The sequence below is a fragment of the Hemitrygon akajei genome, chromosome 15, assembly GCF_048418815.1.
Source record: "Hemitrygon akajei chromosome 15, sHemAka1.3, whole genome shotgun sequence".
NCBI lineage: Eukaryota > Metazoa > Chordata > Chondrichthyes > Myliobatiformes > Dasyatidae > Hemitrygon > Hemitrygon akajei.
In genome coordinates this window covers 56,555,503-56,578,106 of record NC_133138.1, presented here as the reverse complement: position 1 = coordinate 56,578,106, position 22,604 = coordinate 56,555,503, and the positions used below count along the sequence as shown (strand labels likewise).

At 40.9% G+C, this 22,604-nt stretch overlaps 1 protein-coding gene across 2 annotated transcripts in view; it reads right to left on the bottom strand.

Annotated features, from left to right (window-relative positions):
* rnf44 (ring finger protein 44) overlaps nucleotides 1–22,604 on the bottom strand; it is a 158,712-nt gene that overhangs the window by 107,766 nt on the left and 28,342 nt on the right. For both annotated transcript variants that reach the window (XM_073067602.1, XM_073067603.1), the window contains exon 2: nucleotides 13,460–13,533. In XM_073067602.1, the coding sequence (XP_072923703.1) occupies nucleotides 13,460–13,533 (74 nt within the window). The remainder of the gene's footprint in view (nucleotides 1–13,459; nucleotides 13,534–22,604) is intronic.

The following is a 22,604-nucleotide window of genomic DNA, read 5'->3' as shown; positions in this document are numbered from 1 at the left end:
GATTCACTATCTATAGGAATTGAAACAGATCTTTGTAAACTTTACAATATGAACAATGTCCGCCAAAGATGGCTGCCGCCGTGATGCAGCCGTACAAACCGGAAAGGTGAGGTGACGTAAATTAGTGACGTGCATTGTGGTATTTGAAAAACCGACTAACTAGTTAACAGAAACATTTAGCTAAAAGATTATCTTCAGTAAGTGTAATTATTAATCACTACATTATTTTAGGTAACTAACCTTTTGTGCATATTAAATTTCCTTTGTGCGCTGGTTGAAAAAGGTGTGCACGCGCACAGCTTAGAGGGAACATAGGCAAAGGGACACAAATATAGACATGATACTCCAGAGCACAGGGCTTACCAGCAGTAGGTATCACTATCAAAGCTAGTGATTAAAACTGGAGACAGGGAAATTAACAAATTTTGAAAATCACTGATTTCAGAGAGTTGATGCAAAAACAGAAAATGCTAGGTGAGGGAGTATCTGAAAAAAGGAAAACTGAGTTGGTGTTTCAGTTGTAGACCCTTTGTCTGAATTGTGAAAGGGAGGGAGAAGTTGTAATGAAGGTGAGGAAAGGGGTAGGCAAGACAAACAAAATACTGGACTAGAGGGCTCCCAACTTCTACTGAATCAAGACTGTTCGACATACTCCATATCAAAAAAAAGGTGGGTATTGCTTGGGCCCATGTGAATGCCCATGGTTGCATCTTCTATCTGGAAAGTGAGTAAATTGAAGAAGTTGTCCATTGCAAGGATGTGTTTAGCCAAGTGAATGAGTATATTGATTGAGGAAAACTGTGTGGACCTCCATTCTGGAAAAGGAAAGGTGGCATAGAGGGACTGTTGGAACTAAGTGACAGACACATCTGAAGTGATATTGATGGAGCTGGGAGGGAGCAAACCAGTATTAAATCATGGAGTCAAGTGGGGAAGAAATTAATTAATTAGGGCAAAAGCTGACTGAAATAGTGGGTTGTCCTGACATTTCTATTTGTGGAGCTTGGGAAAGAAAAAGCAGGCAGTGTAGGGCTGTGGCAGTACAAGGCTGCAAGATGCAAAGGGAATGTCTCCCATCTGTGTGTTAGAAAATAAAACCTTAAAGTAGCTTTAGTTTTTTTAAACAGGTTTTTTTTGTGTACTGCTTGAATGTAATTTTGTTAATTCATTTAATTTCCCTTTATTCATTATAGATAAAATAATTTCTCAGACAGCCAGTGTTCCTTGAAAACGCAAAGCCATCGTAAATCCAAAACGATTCTGATCATTATTTCTGATAATTGTTGAGGCGGGCAATCAAGCAATAAAAATAACTGGGCAGGATGCTAGTAATTCAGTGGAAATGCCTATTGTTAATATAGACATGTACACCAGAATGTTATAATGAGGCAACAATTCAAATGCTGAAAAATCAAGTCATCTTCCCCTGTGCTAATTAGGACATTAGTATGCAATAAATTTTATTACCTCAACGAGGAAAGAAGAACAATTTAAAGGCTTTCAAAATCAATTCACTCCTTCAGTTGTCAAAGACTTTAGATCATTCATGAAAACAGAGGCTGGAAGGGTTTAAAATTCAGTCAATATCTGAACAATAGGGCGAGCTACACAGGATCATAAATATAAGCACTGTATATGTCAATTGGAAGCTGGCAGTGAGAATTTCAGTTACACAAGCACTTCTGCTCAAAGCTGTTCTCTGAAATTAAAGCACAGTGCCAATTAATTATTTGACTGTGATGCTGATTGTTTTTAAAATTAAACATAGTGTATATTGAACATCTGATGGCACAGAGGGTAGATTTTACAATGCTTGTCATTTTCTGATAGGTACTGCTAACATATATTCAGAACACAGCATTCAGTTTGATACATTTCTACAATTGCTCTCCAAGTATCTCATCCCGAGTCCAGGTTTCATCCAGGAACTTCACATTGAAGGGAGAGAGAGCAACAGGGAAAGAAAGAGAGATGGAGAAAGAGAAAGAGAACAAGAGAGTGCTACATTATATGAAATAAACCAGAAACACGATGCAAAGGTGAATTTAGCTGAAAACAGCTACATCCCAACTTTGAAATGATTTGTGCTGGATTAACAAATGTCATTCAAAATGGCAGCAGGAATATTACCATTGACTAGGTCATGGAAGGGGAAAGCTAATCAAAATTCTTGAAGATTGATTATTAAAGTGTAGATGTGCAGATTTATGTATGTAATAATGTGTGTAGGCTCACTAATTGCCAATATGAGTGGAGCACTGGAGGGTGTCCATAATCTAACGACCTCTCCTCTCAAAGGGAGGGAAGGAAGAAGAAATAATGGTCATCTTAAAACATTAATAGTGTAACTAATCTTAGGAAAGTAAAATTTAGAAACAAGTGATTTCTGGTAATCGACTTTACAATTTATCTACACTAACTATTCATAGTAGCAGGAGAGGAGTCAAGATTTGTGCAAGCAAAAATAATGACTAGCAGAGTGAGACAAGGAATTGAGTGTGATGGTGATAGTGCATTATTAAACAGTCAGTCAGTTTACGGAAAAATGTCAAAACGTTGAAAAGACATTGTGTTTTAAGTTCAAGGTGCTGACATTTTTTTTAAAAAGAATTGCATAACCAGTGCAACAAATAACAAAATGCGTGCTTGAGTTAAAAGCCATCCCAAACACATGACACCACAATGATCAGAACTGGGAATTAGGTATTTAAAAAGCTCCAACAAACTGGAAAATAAAGGGAAGGAATGGTGAAGAGGCAGGTGTGAAAATCACAGTAGGAAGGAATGAGTTTGGGTCAGAGTTAGGGAGGTGCAGATGAGGGATAAAGACAAGGAAAAACACTATAAACAGCACAGAAATAGGCCATTCAGCCAAATTGCTCTGTTCTGAATCATTCCCCTCTGCAATTAATCTTTCTCCGAATCTCAAAAATGTAAAACTTATTCTTTATGGTTTTTTTCCTAATTGAGTAGGAATACAAATTATGAAGATTTATTCTTAGCAGGACCACTAACCCAACCACTATTTTGCTGATTTCCCCCGCTTTCCCCCCCACCACCTCAAATACTACTTCCAAACTGCACCACAGGATCTGGGACTTCACTTAGGGTATCAAATTTTAAAACAAATATATATCAGTGAATGGAAATACAAAAAACATCTGCAGATGCTGGAAACCTGAAATAAAGAGACACACAGTAGATCAGGCAGAACTGATTAAGTCAACACATACAAACAAGCTGGATGAACTCAGCAGGTCGGGCGGTATACGGATGCTGCACGACCTGCTGAGTTCATCCAGCTTGTTTGTATGTGTTGATTTGATCACAGCATCTGCAGAATACTTTTTGAGAACTGACGAAGGGTCTTCAACATGAAACATTAGCTGCTTTTTCCACAGATGCTGCCTGACCTGCTGAGTGTTTCCATAATTTTCTGTATTTTTGCATGGAAGATATTTTCCACAGGCAACACAACATGAAGAAACAGTACAAATCAGCAGGGATACCGTCTGCTCTCAAGTCCTTGTTATTTTTTCTGAAATTAGGTATGACCTTTGACTTAACTCCCATGCAGGAAATGTACGAAATAGGGACTTAATAGATTTCTTTGGGATGGAATTAAACATTTTTAAATATCTTCATAATTTTAATAGAATACTAGATAACTACATATGATTGAGCTAAAAGCAAAAATATCTAAATACATTTTTAAATAAATGTGAAATTCAGATTTATTTATCACATTGAAACATACAGTGAAAGACGTCATTTATATTAACAACCAATATGTCTAAGGACGTGTTAGGGGTATATTCCAGTGCAAACTTAGCCTGCCCACAAAGCTCAGCAAAACATCACAGAACACAACAAAGCAGAACACACTAAGCAATGACTTCCCCCTTTTCTCTCACTCAGCCACCCACCCAGACACATACACAGTCCTCTAATCCCAGGACAGGCTATCTTCAGCCTCCGGTGGACTTGTGGATTCACAAACAGTGTGCCCCGACCCACAGAGATCCACAGATGTAGGGCTCTGGCCTTTGGGCTGTGAACTCTGAGCTTCCAATCGACCTTCAGACTTTGATCGGGGCCTCCTATCATTCTCTGAGCTTTGATCTTCTGTGTCAACCCGGAATTCAAAGCTGATGATGAATGTCCTGGATGAAAGCCTGATCACCGGACTCATTAATGACAGGTCCCTGAATGCTCTCACCACTCTGCTAGTCTGACATTTGACTACGTCCAAGCCGCTGGCCTTTGAATGTGGAATGGAAGCGTAGATTGTGGCCTGTCCTCCAGTTCCCCCACATTCCTGTCCCCAAATCTTAAATTAACCTCTAACTACCCTCTCTGGCCTCAAAAACCATCCCTGAAAAATCAAAAAATCTGAAAAAACTAATTGTCTATGAGCCATGACTTCAACGGAGACCACAACTCGGCGCCATGTTGAAGAAATTATATTTTAAGGAGCAAGTGAATTGCAGTCTATGTACATAAAATTAAGTTTTCATGACCAAGCAAAGTAATAATTAACCACTTGATTGGATGGTATGCAACAGAGTTAATTTCAATAAGATTATTTCAAATATTTCAGGCTAATCATAAATAAATAAGAACAGAGTCAAAGTTTTAGGTCAATGACCTTTCTCCAAAACACTAGATGTAATGATCAGAGAACATTAACCCCCCTTCTCCTCCACACAGGTGTTGCCTAATCTTCTTCCATTCTATTTTATCTGATATTTTCAGCATCTGCTCCTTGGTATTTAGTAGGGCAATTCCATGGATCCATTGGAGAAGAATATAGCCTGTAGAGGCATGTTAAATCATTCATTGGAAAATTAGGATGTCCCAGGTTTGGAAATCACTAAATTGCTGCCAGTTTCATGGTGACCACCAAATATTGCAAAATCCAGGTATGTTTTTATAGCAGCAATTTGTCTTGTTGTTTTGTGGTTTTTAAAAATACTTTATGGTAAAATTACAAGGGCATGCTAATATGTTATTAAGTCAGTTGACCAGCTATGCTAATGCAGCTGAAGGAGAGGTTATCCTAGGTACACATGGTGTCCAAAGTCAAGGATGGGAGAAAATCAGCAGGGTTAATGTCTGCTCTAGAGGCCTTGTCATACTTTTTAAATTAGGCACAGCCTTGACTGACTGCCTTTCAGGAATAGCAGAAATGCTGGATAATAATTCTTTATAGGATGGAATCAAAGAGTGATTTACAATTATTTGAAATGTTCCTTCTTACAGGTGTTAACAATCTCCCTAATCCCTGATTAATTCAGCTTCATTCTTGTTTGTCAGCAGGATGGGGCCTTGCCAGTGGATGGGCTTTGTCTTCTTGGGTGTCAGTGAGCTACTGAGACTCCTTTGTTCAGTCTGTCCATCAGTCATTTCAGTTGTACCTCTGTGGTTGCTTAATGAGCCCCTGAATTCCCCCTGTCATTCATCAAACCAGACCAAGCTCTTCATAAATATCAAAGCCAAGAGCCTCTTAACAGGTGTCGATTATGGTGGACTTCACAGCAGCCCGCAAGCTGCGGGCATCCTGCAGGTCTCATGGACTGGGAGCTGGCAAATTGTCTTTGGGATACCGTCCACTGTCCTTGCAGGGCAGATATACAAAGCGATGCAATGAGTTAAAGACCTTCTAAAAGATCACCCCAGACAGAAACTTCCTTTGGGATTTTTAATGAGATCTTTCTTGAGGAAAGATATTGCTGTTACAAGGGTAAATAAAAAGAGGATGGAGGATGGAGATAAATGACATTCCACTGTATGCTTCAAGTTGAAATCCAAATTAACCCGCACAGGAAATTATAAAAAAAATTCTTATGTACAGATAGTAATGGACATGTAAAAAGAACTACACCTCCGCTCCCCAAAACACTTCCCGCTTGGCATCCATATGTCAAACTTAACTATTAAAACAAAAGCCATGATCATTTCATTAAGTCCTTGCTAAAGGAAAGATAGTCTCAGAGACTAATCTTAAAAACAGTCTTATTACACAGTCTTTAATTGTTCTCACATCGAAAATATAGGCCTTGATTATGTTTCTGGTGGGAATCAGCAAGAAATGCTGGGCCAGATAACCATGAGGAGAGGGTGAGCTGATCAGCTTGGAGACCTCTTGTGGCATCCGGAGTTGGAATTTCTTCCCTGATGTTGTGAATCACACTCAATGACAGTTGGCAAGGATAAGCAGACCTCCGCTCCTCTTGACTCTATGAGTAATCCACTGGCTCTTCATCTGGCAGTTTTTGATGTCTCAGAACATGTCCGTAGAGTGTGTGAGGTAACAGATCCACGAATAATGAATGTGTCAAAGAATGTTGATTTTGCCAATGGCACGTGACTCTGATCATCCAACGTCAGAGCCTTTATTTTTTGCTCAGGATGTCCTTTTGGGTAGATGTTGGCTAGAAAAATTTTAGAGCATAACTTGCCTTGGAAGCTTTTCCCACATACTGTACCTCTGTGCATGCGGATGCTCAGCTGGCCCCCGCCGTGCTTTCCTGCGGGTGTGCTGGGACCAGTAGTAGCCTAAAGTGCTGGTCGTGAATGAAGTGCTGATATGTGCTGGTCACTGTTGCACTCTGTGCAGTGTATAGTAGCTTTACAGTCCTTTGCTTGGTGCTCATTTGAAGCACAACATTTGAAACATATTGAGTGCTCTTTTAGAAAGTGTCTCCAGTTTGCAAGCGGACTTTCTCTGAATCTTCTGCATTTCATTAAGGGGTGAGGTTTCTTATGGACTAGTATTGTCTATCTGGGTTCATGATGGAGTTTTTTACTCCAGTTTTGTTTGACTGTGATAGGGGTGTTGGTTTTCCATGCTGTTGTTGAAGATCTCTCTTTGAATGACATGGTACTGAAAGTTGAGTGCATAAAGTAGGGGCATTTCATAGCAGATGGATTTCACAAGGAATGAAAATGGCGGACAGGGAGCATGATGTTTCACCTTATACCTGAACCCTTCAGTTATCCACTGTTTTTGGTAGTTTCTCCACTATAGGGTGTGTCCAAGAAACTCAGTCCTAGTATGTCACCTTCATTTTTTTGCGGCTTGCAATTCCAACAACAGATCTGCAAGGTTCAGTAAAGCTTCTGGGATTTTTGTGTGAAAGCTTTGCAAAATTATCGAGTCTGCTGAAGCGAGATTCTTCGATTGCCTCTGGAGAAGCAAAGCACTTCCAAACCCGCCACAGTATGTCCATACCCATAGGTGGATTATTAACATGCACTGCTCTAACCTTCTTATACATGTTGCAGTAATTCCCCATCCCGCCATTTGCAACGAAGGTCGAGCTCTTCACTCGGTTTGAGACTTAGTTCTTCCATGCCATTGCGGAAGTGTAACTTGCACGACAGTTAACCGGTAGTCCAACACTTTTAGTCCTGCTGTGAATACATCTTAACAAGTCAGATACCAAACCAAATCTAATGCCCTGAATGAGGGCTTTGTGGAGACTGGTTTAGCAAATGTGTGTGCTGAGGTGGGTGGAAGTTTAGTCTGCCCATGTCTGTGCAGTTAGGATTGGTATCAGTAACAACTCTTGACTGCGGTGTTTGCTGTGATGAAACTGCAGAAGGGGATGTTGTATGTCTTTGCTGTTGTAGACTTTGACTGTCAATACCTGGACTCGGTGAAAGGCATGTTAGCTGTGTGGTGCGCACATCTACTCGTCGTAGAACTGGAACATGTTTTTGTAGCCTAAATGGATTTGGACATATTCTTTAGTAAGCTGATTTGGCTCTCGTGACAGCAAAGCATGACTGATCCTAGTTGTAGACTTAACACTGTCTAAGATGACTGCTGTTTCCTACACCTTTGCCTCTGCCTCAGCTTCACACCCTTCCTTGAGTGCATTTGGAGTAGCCTCAACACGCGCTCTCTCTATGCCTACACGTGCTCTATGCATGCCAAGGCAAGCTTTCTCTGTCTGCTTCTTAACTTTGCATTTAACATTAGCTGCCGTTCTGGCTCTGCTGCAGCTCGTGCTGCAGATATGCTAATTGTAGATTCACTCCAGCATTGCCGTGACGCGATCGATGCACCACGTTCTGACCTCAGTTCCAGCTCTTGGCAATTGCTCAGCTCGGAAGCCGTGCAGCGAGTTAAACATCTTCTCAAAGATCACACGAGGCCGAAACTTCCTTTAGGGGTTGGGTTTTAATATAATCTTACTTGTGAAAAGATATTGCTGTTTCAAGGGCAAATAAGGAAAGGACGTAGATCGACATCTTTCTACCTTGTGCTTCAAGTTGAAGTCCAAATTAACCCGCGCAGGAAATGATGCAATAAACAGCTTACACACAGGAAGTGATGTTCATACAAAACAAACGGCACCTCTAATGGCCAGAACACACTGTGTAAGAAAAGACTGGCTTTGTGAGGTCTTTGAGTGCTTTAACGTTGTACTTCTGGCGATGCTTAAGACATACTGCCTGCTTTCTCCAGGGAGGGGGTACGTCTTCAGCATCGGTAGAAAAGTGACATTCTGTCAGTTGGCTATCTCCTGCCAATCAGGAGATAGCCAATTTGTCTAAAATATTTTGTGAGATTCTAGTATCATACATTATTATAGCTCTCTTAAAATCAGCCATGATGGAATGGTGGAGCAGATTTGATGGGCCAAATAGCTTAATTCTGCTCCCATGTCTTTTGATCTTATGGATTTGCAGTATGGTCCAGAAGGAGTTTGGCAGGAAGACTGGTGAAGTTAGAATTGTTCTCATTAAAGTGAAGAATGACTAAAGGGATTATAGCTTTCAAAGATTTAAGGGATTTCCCAGCCAACTATGCCAGTAACAATAGGTTTAAAGTGAATGCAGAAGTATGGAAATATAATGAGTAGATTCCACACCCCCCCCCCAACCCCGACATGTACATGTAGGGCTAGCCATGAAAAATTTCAAAGGCAAGTGGGCATGTAATTTATAGTGTGAAAGGGTGAAATCTGTGGCGTGGGACTAAATTGTAAACTCTCTCTAAGGGCCAGCACAGGCAGAATGGGCTGAATTGCATCCTTCTATAAATTTCAGGGATCTTCGGAATACTTTGATCTTGATCAGCAAATGTTAATTTTAAAAAAAAATTAGAATAATGCTTTTTAACTCAATATAGATTCAGCCACAAAGTGCAAACCATGGAGTCAAAGGTCAGGTAGAATGGCAAAGTAAAAATAATTAATTGAGATTTGATTATCAAATTACAACCGTTGTTTTACTTGGCCTTTACATAAAAATAGCAAGAACCAGCTCACCATTTGTTCTTGTGTACCTGCTGATGCTTTACAATAGAGCATATGTTAGAGCAGTTGTGGGCCAAGTGGCTACTGTATATCCCAGCAGTCTAATTAGTGCAGGCCACTTCATAATGGTGCAATCAATCATATGCTATGCTTCTCAAAATATCTGTTCTTATTTACAGTCATAGCTATCGGATTATACTTATCAGCCCAGGTAAAAGATATTGTTAGGCTTAAAACACTCAGACTGATGTCCTTCTGAAAGTAAAGTTGTTAGCAATATAAATAATCACTGTCAACTTACAACCTCAAGAGAGAGGGAGAGAGGCTGGCTTATGTTGCAAATGAACAGAATGTCCTTTCATTAGCAAGCTCTGGGCTCAAATTGAGCCGAGATTAATGGAGCACCAAGACCTTGCTGTGCTAGCATGGAGAGTAGCCCTTGCAGTCAGATCCCTCCTGCACAGTTGGAGTCTCACTCAAATGTGTAATTTCATTTCAATATACATGTTTTAAGTAAATAGAACATAAAACGTAATAGCACAGTACGGGCCTTTCGACCATGATGTGGTGCTGACCTTTTAAAGTTCTCTAAAATCAGTCTAGCTCTCCCCTTCTACATTGCCCTCTATTTTTTAATTGAATCTAAATCTGAATAAAGCAACACAGCTGTGGCAAGTTCACCTTTTTGTGGAATGTGCATTTGCAAAGAGGGTCCAGAAAAAGATGCAAGAGTCCTGATCAGTTGAGAGAGGTTTGTAATTTATAGGCCGTTGATCTTCTGCATTGCCTATGGCCTCTGTAGATCCACGGCATTCCTCTTCACCACCAACCACATTGTCAGACCAAGACAAGCATCAAGTGCTGCTGGAAAATCATCAACTCAGTAAAAGCAGCACTTTGATCTGTCCAAAACTTGTTGGTATTCCAGTCTAGAAGGCACATTCCCGGCTGCAGGATGACTTGTTCAAGGATGCATGGAAACTTGGGTGTAGCTACCAAAAAGACTTTATGGAGAAGGACTACAACCTAAACTCCTGTCTGCACTAGATACTGAGGGACTTAGTGCATGTAAAAGACCAATAACCACTTCAATGTTGTATTGTTCAAAGAAGCCACGACTGGCGTTATTGCTTTGTTAATAGAATGTATTAACCTGAATATGTAGTGTTACAACACTATGAATGTACAGACTGGATGCCATTGTGAATGAACAGAAAGCCATGTACTGTTTCATATTTCATGTACAGCTTTTATGAATGAAGTTTACTTTTGAAATTTAAAAAATGATTAATAGAGATAAAACTACTTTTTGTAGCTGCATACAGTCTACTGAAAGTGAACTGCAGCCATTGTATCGTGGTAAAAGAATAAAAGAGAAATACATTAGAAATTTCAGCAGAGATGGTTGTTTCAACTTGGACATTTAGATAGAGGGAAACGACAATTTTAGCAGGTTACCCAATTGTTCTTTATATCCGAACCAACCTACACGTGACCATTGGTTATATCTTCTTATACCTTTCATCCTGGCTTGGGTAGCTATTCTTTAAATGCCACAGTAAAGCAACTGGGATTTTTTTTTAAAGAGTTAAAGGGACCAATGTTATTATTATTGTTAATGACAAAGAAAGTCAGTCCATACAGACAATGCTCACATTGATGCTTGTACAAGTTGTTGCATTGGTGTAGCTGCCTATATTGCTATTATATTCCTACAGTACAATATGGATTTTGGAAATAAATCAATGATTCCTTTTTCTTACAGCCAATACAGATAATTATAATCAAGGAAATCAACAGTTTTATAGATACAATCATTAAAGAAAATGCTGTGCCTTTTTAAAAGCTAACTGTGTAGTATCTGACTAATGACACACCACCATTTAATCTGCCTGCCAAGATGTTGGCTTATGGACAAGAACAATCAAATTACTCATAATGGCACAAGCTTCCTTTACATGACTTAGTTATTAAATTGTGATCTGGAGACCCAAAATCTGCCTTAAAATTATTAGAAAATTGAAGTGGCATTTTCTGGCTTAATCATGCAAATCCCATTTGGTATCTTAAGTGATTCCGTTTTCCATTAATTCCCAACACTTACCTATCATTTAATATATAACAGGTGCAGGGCAGTCAAATCCTCAGGATCCTGGCACAGTCCCATGCAGTAGGTTTGAAAGCTCTATGGTGGTATGGAAGATTTCAGAATATTTTCTGGTTCAGCAGACACATGATAAGGAAGCCATTGGTACCTCTGATGATGTGTTATTTAGTCACTGCACGATGCACAAATGACTGTTCTGTGAAAATTGAGTAAAGCTGAAACTTCACTCACACGAGGAAAGGCCTTTCCTCACTTTAGAATGTTTTGCAATGACACCATGTATCAGAATCTGAATCAGATTGAACATCTCCGGCATATGTTGTGAAATTTGTTGTTTTGCAGCAGCAGTACAGTGCAATTCATAAAAGAACTATAAATTAATGGGAATCCTCAATGATGGACGCCGCCTTTTTGAGGCATCACTTTTTGAGGATGTCCTTAATGATGCAGAGGCTAGTGCTCATGATGCAGCTGGCTAAGTTTTCAAGTCTCTGCAGCTTTGTGCGACCCTATGTGGTGACCCCTCCATACCAGATGGAAATGCAATCACTTAAGAGTGCTCAGCATAGCACATCTGCAGATGATATGCCAAATCTCCTCAAATTCCCAATGAGGTATAGCCACTATTGTGCCTTCTTGGTAATTGCATCAATATGTTGAGTCAAAGATAGATTTTCAGCAATGTTGACACCCGGGAACTTGAAACTGCTCACCCTTTCCACTGGTGATCACTCAATGAAGACTGGTGTGCATTTCCTTGACTTCCCCTCCCTGAAGTCCACAATCATTTCCTTGTTCTTATTCACGTTGAGTGCAAGCTTGGTATTGTGACACCACTCAGACAGCAAATTGATCTCACTCCTACCATGTCCATTAACTTCAAAGCTGAAGGTGGAGATAGATTTGTGAATTAGGAGATATGAAGGTGAGTCCAGCATTGTGAGCCTACATAAGAGTTGGGAGGCAGTTAGGTGGCTACGAGGGCTGGTGGGGATGAAGGAGTCCTATAAATGAGGTAAAGGGGCTCACCTGAGTCAGTTTCCCCAAAACACTGTGCTGGGGCCTTCTCAGGGAAATCCATTTTAAATCACGTTACAGTAGCAGTGCAATGCATGGCAGTGAGGTTAGATTGCACAAATGCCCAATGGTGTTGTTTGGATCCCAGTAATCTAATCTCTCCTGGCCAGGTCCAAGGTTGTGTTACACCAGAAATATTATCATTACTTGTGCATCTGATGTAATAAAAAGTCTTTGCAATTACAACCTGAGATGAGCAATATCTAAATGAATGTCACCACTTGTATAGTTTGAGTGCTGGAAACTGGTATTCCAATCCAGAATGAACATTGATTTTCGTATGTGTAATGCTGGAGAAAGCAGAGGTACCAGACTAAAAACTAGTACTTGAACAATCCAAGATCAATATTTATACCCTCATTTACCATTTTAACAGTAGGATAACAATAAATTGTATATACTCGATCACAATCAAAATACCAAGAAGATGATACTAATGCTTCAAATGGTGTTTATTTAATATGCTCCTACATTACCAACATTTATTTCTACACTGAAAGATTGTGAATTTTCCTCCAAATTTAATTTAAATCGAAATGTGTATGAAATGGACACACTCGTGTATAACTATTAGAACATTGCACTTGAATAGGCTTCTTCAGAACGTTTATTGCATTGTCCATTCATAGGACTTTGAAAAAGTTAATGGAAAATCATATTAAAGTATCAATAAAGATAAATGTGATGAAGATTCGAAGAGATTTCTTCTCTGCTTAATGTTAAAATTGATGATTAATTGTCATTCATAAAATTTCATTTTACTCTCAGTAGTTTGTCAATAAAGTTTAGTCAGACCTTGCATTTAAATTTTTACACAAATGGCAATTACACCATTTTATTCTTCAGTTTTTCTCATTAAATTTTGAATTCTCATCAACAAATCCTGTCCTTAACAGCATTGATAGTAACAGTGATCAGGAGTGTCATTTCCCTCCCCACTCACAACATTTTGAAATTATCTATTGATAGAAATTGTTAATTGTTAAAATTATTGTGAAGCACCTACCTTGTCATCACCACCTTCATTACAATTATAAGTTTCTTGGTTTGGCTGGTAATGGAAGGATCCAGTCAGCTCTCCTGTTTAGACAAAATGAAAGATAAAAGTACGAACACATAAAGCTGTAATCAATCTAAATAAAGTTCTGTTCAATGCAATCATTCATGTTAGTTGTGTAAATACACAGTAAAACAAAAATCACTAGAGTATTCAATCTGAACTAACACATCTTACAAAATACTGTTTGAAACTTAATTAGATTCAGTTTGCCTTGGAAAACTGACAATTACTTTTTCATCTTGAGTAGGTCCAGCACTTTCAAAATAATTTGTCTTCACAGAGTATCTCAGCCAATATATGGTTTGGCTATTTAGTTGCTAAATATTTTATGGTTTTAAATCTCAAAAGAAAAAAACACCATCTCAAATGAATTGCTTTTCCAGTGTCAGTCATTCTCATAGTTCTGAAGAATTCAGATGCATTCATACTCAGGCATAATGCAGATAGGCAGACTCCATTATTCATTAAGCAACTAATTAAAGAATCACTTTTCTTCTCCAGAATAATCAGTTTATAAGAGAATGCTTTGAGTTGGAAAAATTAGTAGGTTAAAGAAATAAGAATTCTGAGTTTGCACCAAATAAATATGATTTTTTAAAAACTGCAGCCTAAAAAAAGGACACCCCCATGGTGTCGGAGTTGTGCATTCTGTGACAAATCATAGGTTGATTAAATTGTCTGTCATTTCTGCTCACTAGGATAACAAAGGAACTTACTGGATTAGAGGAATTAGGTCCCAATTTTCTGATACTAATAAAAACCCAATACCCTTATGCATGAAAAAAATAGTGTGCACTTGTTTAGACATTCACCTTCCTCCTGTTCACCACGTCCTCCCACCCCCATCATTGCCATCACCTCCAATAAAAGATTAGAGAAAAAACTGGTACATTTAGCATTCAGTTTCAGATAATAGCACTGCTGTCATTGGATAATTTTTCCCCGGTCATGTCACAGTAGAAATTCTGTGAATAGATACATCAAATAATTTAAAAAGTCATTGCAGAGTGGAGCAAAAATATTCCCAAAGACAGCTTTGCTAAATTCAGTAGTTAAATGTTTACAATTTCCAGGTTATTAGCAATCTTAGCATCCTTGATTATAATATAACAATTATTTTGTTTTTATATGTGATATTTTTTACCAATTAAGATCACAATGGATGTTAGTGTGTGTACTGGTCTTTAATCAAATAAAACATAAAATATAGATTTCAAGAAATTACTTTATATAGCTGGGTAGTTTAACCTCAAGTCAAACTGCAAATCACTGTTTCATTTCGCCTCAAAGCTGTTGTCTCCTAGCTTTTCTCTTTCCGGTTATTTATGGTTCTTTCCCTCCCCTTCCCACAAAACATTGTGCTTCTCTTCTGCTGCTGGCATTGAGTCATCACTGGGCACTCTGCAGCTTGTTTTTAGTGTGCACCCAGACAGTGAGTGTCAGCGGACTTTGTGAATTGTCACAGCTAAACCTGATTCCATCCAAACCAGATGTCCACACATACAACTTTGCAGCATAGGTCACTAAAATAGTCACAGGGCGGGAGAGTGGGTAAGGGGTAGATTAGCCTATCTGATTCTACCCTCCATAACTAGGGGATGCTAAAGCTTATTAAAGTGTCACCGTGCCCATTTTGGCTGAGATCAAGACAGGTCAGGACAAATTTAATACACTGAAGTTTTGGAGGAGATTTAAGGTTATATTTTAGGTGAAATGTTCTAATACATTTCAGTTTGATCTACTTTGCCGTTAGCTTATCTTTCAATACGAAACAACAGAGACCATCAGTGTGATCCCCGGTTCAGTTTAAAATGCCCATGTCAGTAGAAAGGGAAAACGATAAGCAGCATGATTCACATTTCATGGCCTCTGAGTTAAATTGTCTCTGTATATGAATACCAGGACTGATGCTGTTGACATTGAGTGACAAAGTTTTTGACAGAATTACTGAAAACCTGTCAATACCCTTAAAAACTGCACACTGCCATGATTCATTGCCGTCAAGAAGTACAAAGGGAAAAATGTATCTGGATGGATGCAACATTATATCAGTGATCATCAGTTCTGAAAGTCATAAAATCAAGTTTGAATCTTTTCACAAATTATCTTAATTGAATTGATGTGAAACTCATTAAAAGACCAAAAAATAGATAAGATGATGCATCCAGATTGCAGCAGCATGGCAGGAATCCATGCTCTAGATTTAACACACTCATAATGGATCTGAATACAACAATGCTTTCCTGCAGATTTAACCGTCGCGGCATAAAACAAATACAGTGCGTGAGTGTGCACTGTGTGATCAAAGCTATCCCTGATTCCACATTGAGCCACATTGGAACAGGAGCATGGAACTCATGAGCTCGAGGGGAAGGGAAGTGTTCTTTCAAGATCACCTTTTCCTGAGACTCCAGTCATCCTGTTTGATATGGTGTTTACTGGATTGGATCAAGAGAGAAGAAAATACTAAATTCATGATTCTATCATCCCATTGGCTCCTATATCCCATGTATTCTGAGCAAAGTAAATGTTGACATCCATTACAGAAGAACACGCTTTAAAACTTGCATAATTTAAGAGGTTTACCCAGTGATTCGACTATAAATTTCCTTAAACTGTTGTAGAACATCGACTTGATCTGACATTTGTGTTGCTTGGTATATGTGTATTTTCATTTCATTTCTGTGTTAGTAATTTATGACCTGAAAATAGTTTAATATTTTACCAGGCAGACCTCTCCCCTCCAATTTTAAATAGTTTACCATTTCAAAATCCACAGGTCTTTGCTTTTATTCATCAAGAATATTACAGCCCAAGGGATAAACAAGTAGTTATTGCAGATATTTTTAATGTACTAAGCTTCATAAGTCATCGGCTGTCTCAGTTCAACGAACTGTAAACAAAACAGCCAGGACACACATTGATATTTTAGACTTCTCCATTTAAAGAATGTTACATTGGTTACCTAACATTTGGAACAGTTAATAATCTGTGAAGCCCTGTGGAAACTGAGTAGTTTGATCTAAATACTTGTAAATAACCATATAAATGAATTGTACAAATACTCACTGCTTGGATTAAGTTCTCCTTTATGTTTCTTACTGGTTTTACCATTCCATTTTTCTACTCTATTCCAAATGTGAAGCCATTGCCTCTTTGATGGTAGGTGGCTCCACATTCTCAGGTCACTAAGTGGCTATTACTTATGCTAGAGCCTTGATGCCAATTGGCCAAGGACAGCTTCCCATTCACAAACAGGAGAAAATCTGCAGATGCTGGAAATCCGAGCAGCACACACAGAATGCTGGAGGAACTCAGCAGGCCAGGCAGCATCTACGGAAAAGAGCACGGTCGATGTTTCGGGCCGAAACCCTTCGGCAGGACTGGAAAGAAAAAGCTGAGGAGTGGATTTGAAAGGTGCGGGGAGTGGGGAGAGGAACACCAGGCGATAGGTGAAACTTGGAGGGAAAGAGATGAAGTAAAGAGCTAGGAAGTTGATTGGTGAAAGAAAGGAAAAACGGGGGGGGGGAGAAGAGGAGGATCAGAGGGAGGTTAAGGGTGAGCAAGGAGATAACGAGAGGGGGAAAAGGGGATGGGAAATGGTAAAGGTGGCAGGTGGGGGAGGGGTTGGGAGGCATTACTGGAAGTTTGAGAAATCGATGCTCATGCCATCAGGTTGAAGGCTACCCAAACAGAATAGGAAGTGTTGCTCCTCCAACCTAAGTGGACATATCAGAAAGGGAATGGAAAGTGGAATTAAAATGGGTGGCCACTAGGAGATCCCACTTGTTCTGGTGGATAGCGCGTAGATACTCGACGAAGTAGTTTCCCAATCTATGTCGGGTCTCACCGATATACAGGAGGCCACACCAGGAGTACTGTACACACTGTTGGGGTCATGTACAGAACAAGCAGAATCTCCCAGTGGCCACCCATTTTAATTCCACTTCCCATTCCCATTCCAATATGTCCATCCATGGCCTCCTCTACTGTCATGATAAGGCCACACTGAGGCTGGAGGAACTACACCTTATATTCTGTCTGGGTAATGCCTCCCCTGTCCCCCTTCACCATTTCCCATCCCCTTTACCCCCTCTCATGTTATCTCCTTACCCATGTTAACCTCCTTCTAGTGCTCCTCCCTACCTTTTTCTTTCTTCCATGGCCTTCTGTCTCTTTCACCAATCAACTTTCTAGCTCTTTGCTTCATCTCTCCCCCTCCAACTTACACCTATTGCCTGGTGATTCTCTCTCCCTTCCCTTCCACCTTTCAAATCTACTCCTCAGCTTTTTCCTCCAGTCCTACTGAAGGGTTCCGGCCCGAAACATCGACTGTGCTTTTCTCCCCACAGATTTTGCCTGGCCTGCTGAGTTCCTCCAGCATTTTGCGTGTGTTGCTCAGCTTCCCACTCAACAGCCTCTTGCTATTGAACTTTCACACAAGTACACCACCAACAGAGGGTGCCAATTAGCTATCAAAACTAAGAGTTTCAAATTTTCCCCTTTCCCATGTGAGAGCAACCATGGCCAATTCTAATGGCACTTTTGTGTGCTAGCCAGTGATCAACCAAATTTCACACTGATCAGCCTGAATAAATCGAAGTATATGCAACTCAATTTGTCACTATCTGCATCTAACAAGTGTTTGGGGAACATTTTTGTTCCGTTGGGAAGAACTTCTAATACAGCCAGCTTTGCCGGAGTCTCCGTATCTTGTCAGTCCCAAGCATAGCAATGGATATGATAATCAGTCTATACCATTTGACGAAGAAAAACATACTACCTTGGCAACAAGGCCACACTGCAGATGGGAAGAACCATAGGTGCTGTTCTGCTCTGTTTCTCAAGTTAGAAACACAGAAGACACTGTGGCAGAACGCCTCCACGTTTTATAAATGGATGCTATTCTATTCAATAGTTCGAGATCTTATTTTTCCACAGGCCTTGGAAATGAGGTCTTTGTGCTTGTTTGAGAGTTCTGGTGATGAGGTATTCTACAAAATGAATTAAACTGTCAATGTGGGGATCCATTTGACAGGATCTATCATCAACTTATGTCGCGGGGGCCTCCAGGACATTCTGTGCATATCACTGCCTGAAGAACTTGCATTCAGAAGTGTTGTTTCCACAGAAACTTTACAACAACAGATTGAAGGTGCAGCACAATCTAACTGAATGGAATATTTCATGGAAAAGAGGCCAGGCACATCTTTCATAACACGAGGGATCGATAGATCCTCAGCATGATGCAATACTCAGTGTGCCCTCAGATAAATGAACAGCAATTACACAAAGCCCTCATCCTGAAAGCCATCTAAATTAGGCATGTTTTCCCACCTTTTTCTCTGGCAAGCCATACATCACAATCCTACAGATATGATCCACTTTGAATCTCCAGAAGAAATGGAGAATGCCACACCAGAGGATGGAACAAACCTGGGCCAGAACAAGGGGACCTCACACTTGATGACCAGCATTTTTTCACCGTTGAGAGGGACCACCATACTCACTTTCCCAAACTCTGTTTCATTCCAGCTAATTCCTGGTGCATATCTCAACTTCTCCTAGCCAGATTGCTGGGACCTGCAGGTAGTTGGATATGGTGAAGGGAATCATGGTCCAAAGAACATGAACACACTTTTTCTGAAATTGACTCAACCACTCCTAGTTTACTTCAAACCAGATAAGGATTCTGACCAATCTGTTGACCTTGAGTTAGCTGAGAAGATTGTGATGTTGTTCATGTACAGGGAGGCTATGATTTAAGTGTAAGACGTAGCTGTTCCATCAGCAACAGGGCAAACTGAGCTCAGCTAGCAATGCCTGAAAAAAGGATCTTCTAATCCACATTTAATAGTGAGATAGTTCACTGATTTCTGATCCCATTCAGGCATAATATCATTTCAATGTTGCCCAGCCAGGAAATCTCAGAACCTCACTCACTCCCCATTACCATGATGGTAACAAAGATAAGCATGTCACGTTTGAGATTAGATAAAATCAGCTTCATTTGTCACCTGCACATCAAAACATACAGTGAATTACATCACGAGGAAATCTGCAGATGCTGGAAATTCAAACAACAACACACACAAAATGCTGGTAGAACACAGCAGGCTAGGCAGCATCTATAGGGAGAAGCGCTGTCGACGTTTCGGGCCGAGACCCTGCGTCAGTGAATTACATCTTTTGCTTCAAATCAAATCAGCGAGGATGTGCTGGGAGCAGCCTGCAAGCATTACCATGCATCTGGCACCAACACAGCATGACCACAGTTCACTAACCCTAACCCATAAGCCTTTGGAATGTGGGTGGAAACTGGAGCAATCCAAACATGAAGGTATAAATTCATGCAGCCACAGTTTTCCTACTCTATGATGTTAGAAATTTACTCCACGCTAATTTCATCACTTTATGGGAAAGTGTGCAGGTTCTTGAATTTAAACATTACAATAATTTGCATTTCGCCAAGCACCTACGCTCCATCTGCCAGAAGAAGTGGGATCTCCCAGTGGCCACCCATTTTAATTCCACTTCCTATTCCGATATGTCAATCCATGGCCGCCTCTAATGTCACGATGAGGCCATATTCGGCTTGGAGGCAAATGGAGCATAGGTGCTTGGCGAACCGGTCTCCCAATCTACACCAGGTCTCACTGATATATAGGAGGCCAGACACAGTACATCACCGGGAGCACCAGACACAGTACATCACCCCAACTGATTCACAGGTGAAGTGTCGTCTCACCTGGAAGGACTGTTTAGGGTCCTGAATGGTATTGAGGGAGGAGGTGTAACATTTGTTCCACTTGCAAGGTTAAGTGGCAGGTGGGAGATCAGTGGGGAGGGACATATGGAAAAGGGAGTCACATAGAGAGCAATCCCTGCGGAAAGCAGAAATCTGTGGGGGGAGGGGGAAGGAAAGATGTTCTTTGTGGTGGGATTCCATTGAAGGTGGTGGAAGTTCTGAAGAATTATGTGCTGAATGCAGAAGCTGTTGGGGTGGTAGGTGAGGACAAGAGGAACCCTATCCCTGGTAGGGTGGCGGGAGGATGGGGTAAGAGCAGACATGCATGAAATGGAAGAAATGCAGTTGAGGGTAGAGTAGATGGTGGAGGAACAGAAGGCCCTTTCTTTGAAAAAGGAGGAAATCTCCTTCATTCTAGATTGAAAAGCCTCATCCTGACAGCAGATGTGGCAGAGACAAAGGAATTGGGAGAAGGGGATGGCATTTTTACAAGTAACATTGTGGGAAGTGGTATAGTTCAGGTAGCTGTAAAAATCCGTGGGTTTATAATAGACATCAGTAGAGAACTGTCTCCAGAGATAGAGACAGTGAGATCTAGAAAGGGGAGGTACATGTCGGAAATGGACCAGGTAAATTTGAGGGCAGGGTAGAAGTTGGAGGCAAAGTTGATGAAGTCAACGAGCTCCGCATAGTTGCAGGAAGCAGCACCAAGGCAGTCGATATAGCGTAGGAAAAGTGTGGTTTGGACACCAGTGTAGGCTTAGAACATAGACTTTTTCACGTAGCTGACAAGCAGGCAGGCTTAGATGGGATCCACGGGAGTGCCCATGGCTACCCCTTTTGTTTGAAGGAAGTGGGAGGAGCCAAAGGAGAAATGATTAAAACTAAGGACAAGTTCCCTTCCCTAGAAGGAGGAGAGTGGTGGTGGAGGAGAACTGGTTGGGTCTGATGTCCAGAAAGAAATGGAGAGCTTTGAGGCCTTCCTGTTGGGGGATGGAAATATACAGGGACTGGACATCCACAAAGAAAATAAGGTGATGGGGGCCATGGAACTTGTATTTATTGAAAAGATCTGGAGAATGTAAAGTGTCATGGATGTAGGTTGGAAGGGACTGAACAGGGGGGTGGGGGGTGATAAACCAGAGTTGAGGTATGCAGATACGAGTTCAGTGGGGCAGGAACAAGCTGAAACAGTGGGTCTACCTGGACAAGTGGGTTTGTGGATCTTGGGTGGGAGGTTGAAATAGGAGGTGTGGGGTGGTTGGTGGCAGTGGATGGGTGATCCCCAGAGCTAATAAGGTCAGTGATGGTGTGGGTGACAATGGCCTGGTCACCCTTAATGGGGTCCTGTTTGAAGAATGTCTGAGATGTCACTGGGCCTCAGCAAGAAAGAGGTCAGTCCGCCAGACTACTACAGCACCCCCCTCACCTGCAGGCTTGATGGTTAGGATTAGTGCGGAAGGAGTGGAGAGCAGTGTGTTCAGAAGGAGTATGGTTAGAATTGGAGAGAGGAGTGTTAAAGTCTAGACAGCTAATGTCCTGTCGGCAGTTGGCAATGAAAAGATCCAGAGCAGGCAGAAGACCAGAGCGGAGTGTCCAGGAAGAGGAGGGTTGAAGGTGGGAGAAGGGGTCATTGCTGTGGGCTGGGGAGTTCTTGTCAAAGAAGTAAGCTCAGAAACGAAGGCAGCGGACAGAGCTCAGCGTCATGGTGGGCGAGAGTTCCACGCAGAAGGTGGATGCAGAAGGATAAAGGTAAGGCCCTTACTGAGCACAGAATGTTCTGCCTTAGAGAGGGTAAGATCAGAGGGGATGGTGAAAACCCAGTACAGATGAGAGCTAGGATCAGAGAGGGGTAAGGGGGCTGGTAGTGTCTGAGGTTTGGGGTGTTTGGGAATGCTGGGTGAGAGGAAGATGGCGTCTCCAAGGGCCCCAAAGCTGGAGGTGGGACCTGAGAGAGACGGGATTGCAGAATGGTGGTAGGGGAAGGGGAGACAGGACTGTGTGGCTAGGCATAGCTCAAATAACATCTATAAATTTGCTGATACAACCATGGTTGATAGAAGGTCAGGTGGCGACGAGAAGGCGTACAGGAGTGAGATATGCCAACTAGTTGGAGTGGTGTTGCAGCAACAACTTGGCACTCAATGTCAGTAAGATGAAAGAGCTGATTGTGGACTTCAGGAAGGGTAAGATGAAGGAACACATACCAATCCTCATAGAGGGATCAGAAGTGGAGGGAGTGAGAATTTTTAGGTTCTTGGGTGTCAAGATCTCTGAGGACCTAACCTGGTCCCAACATATTGATGTAGTTATAAAGAAGGCAAGGCAGCAACTATACCATAT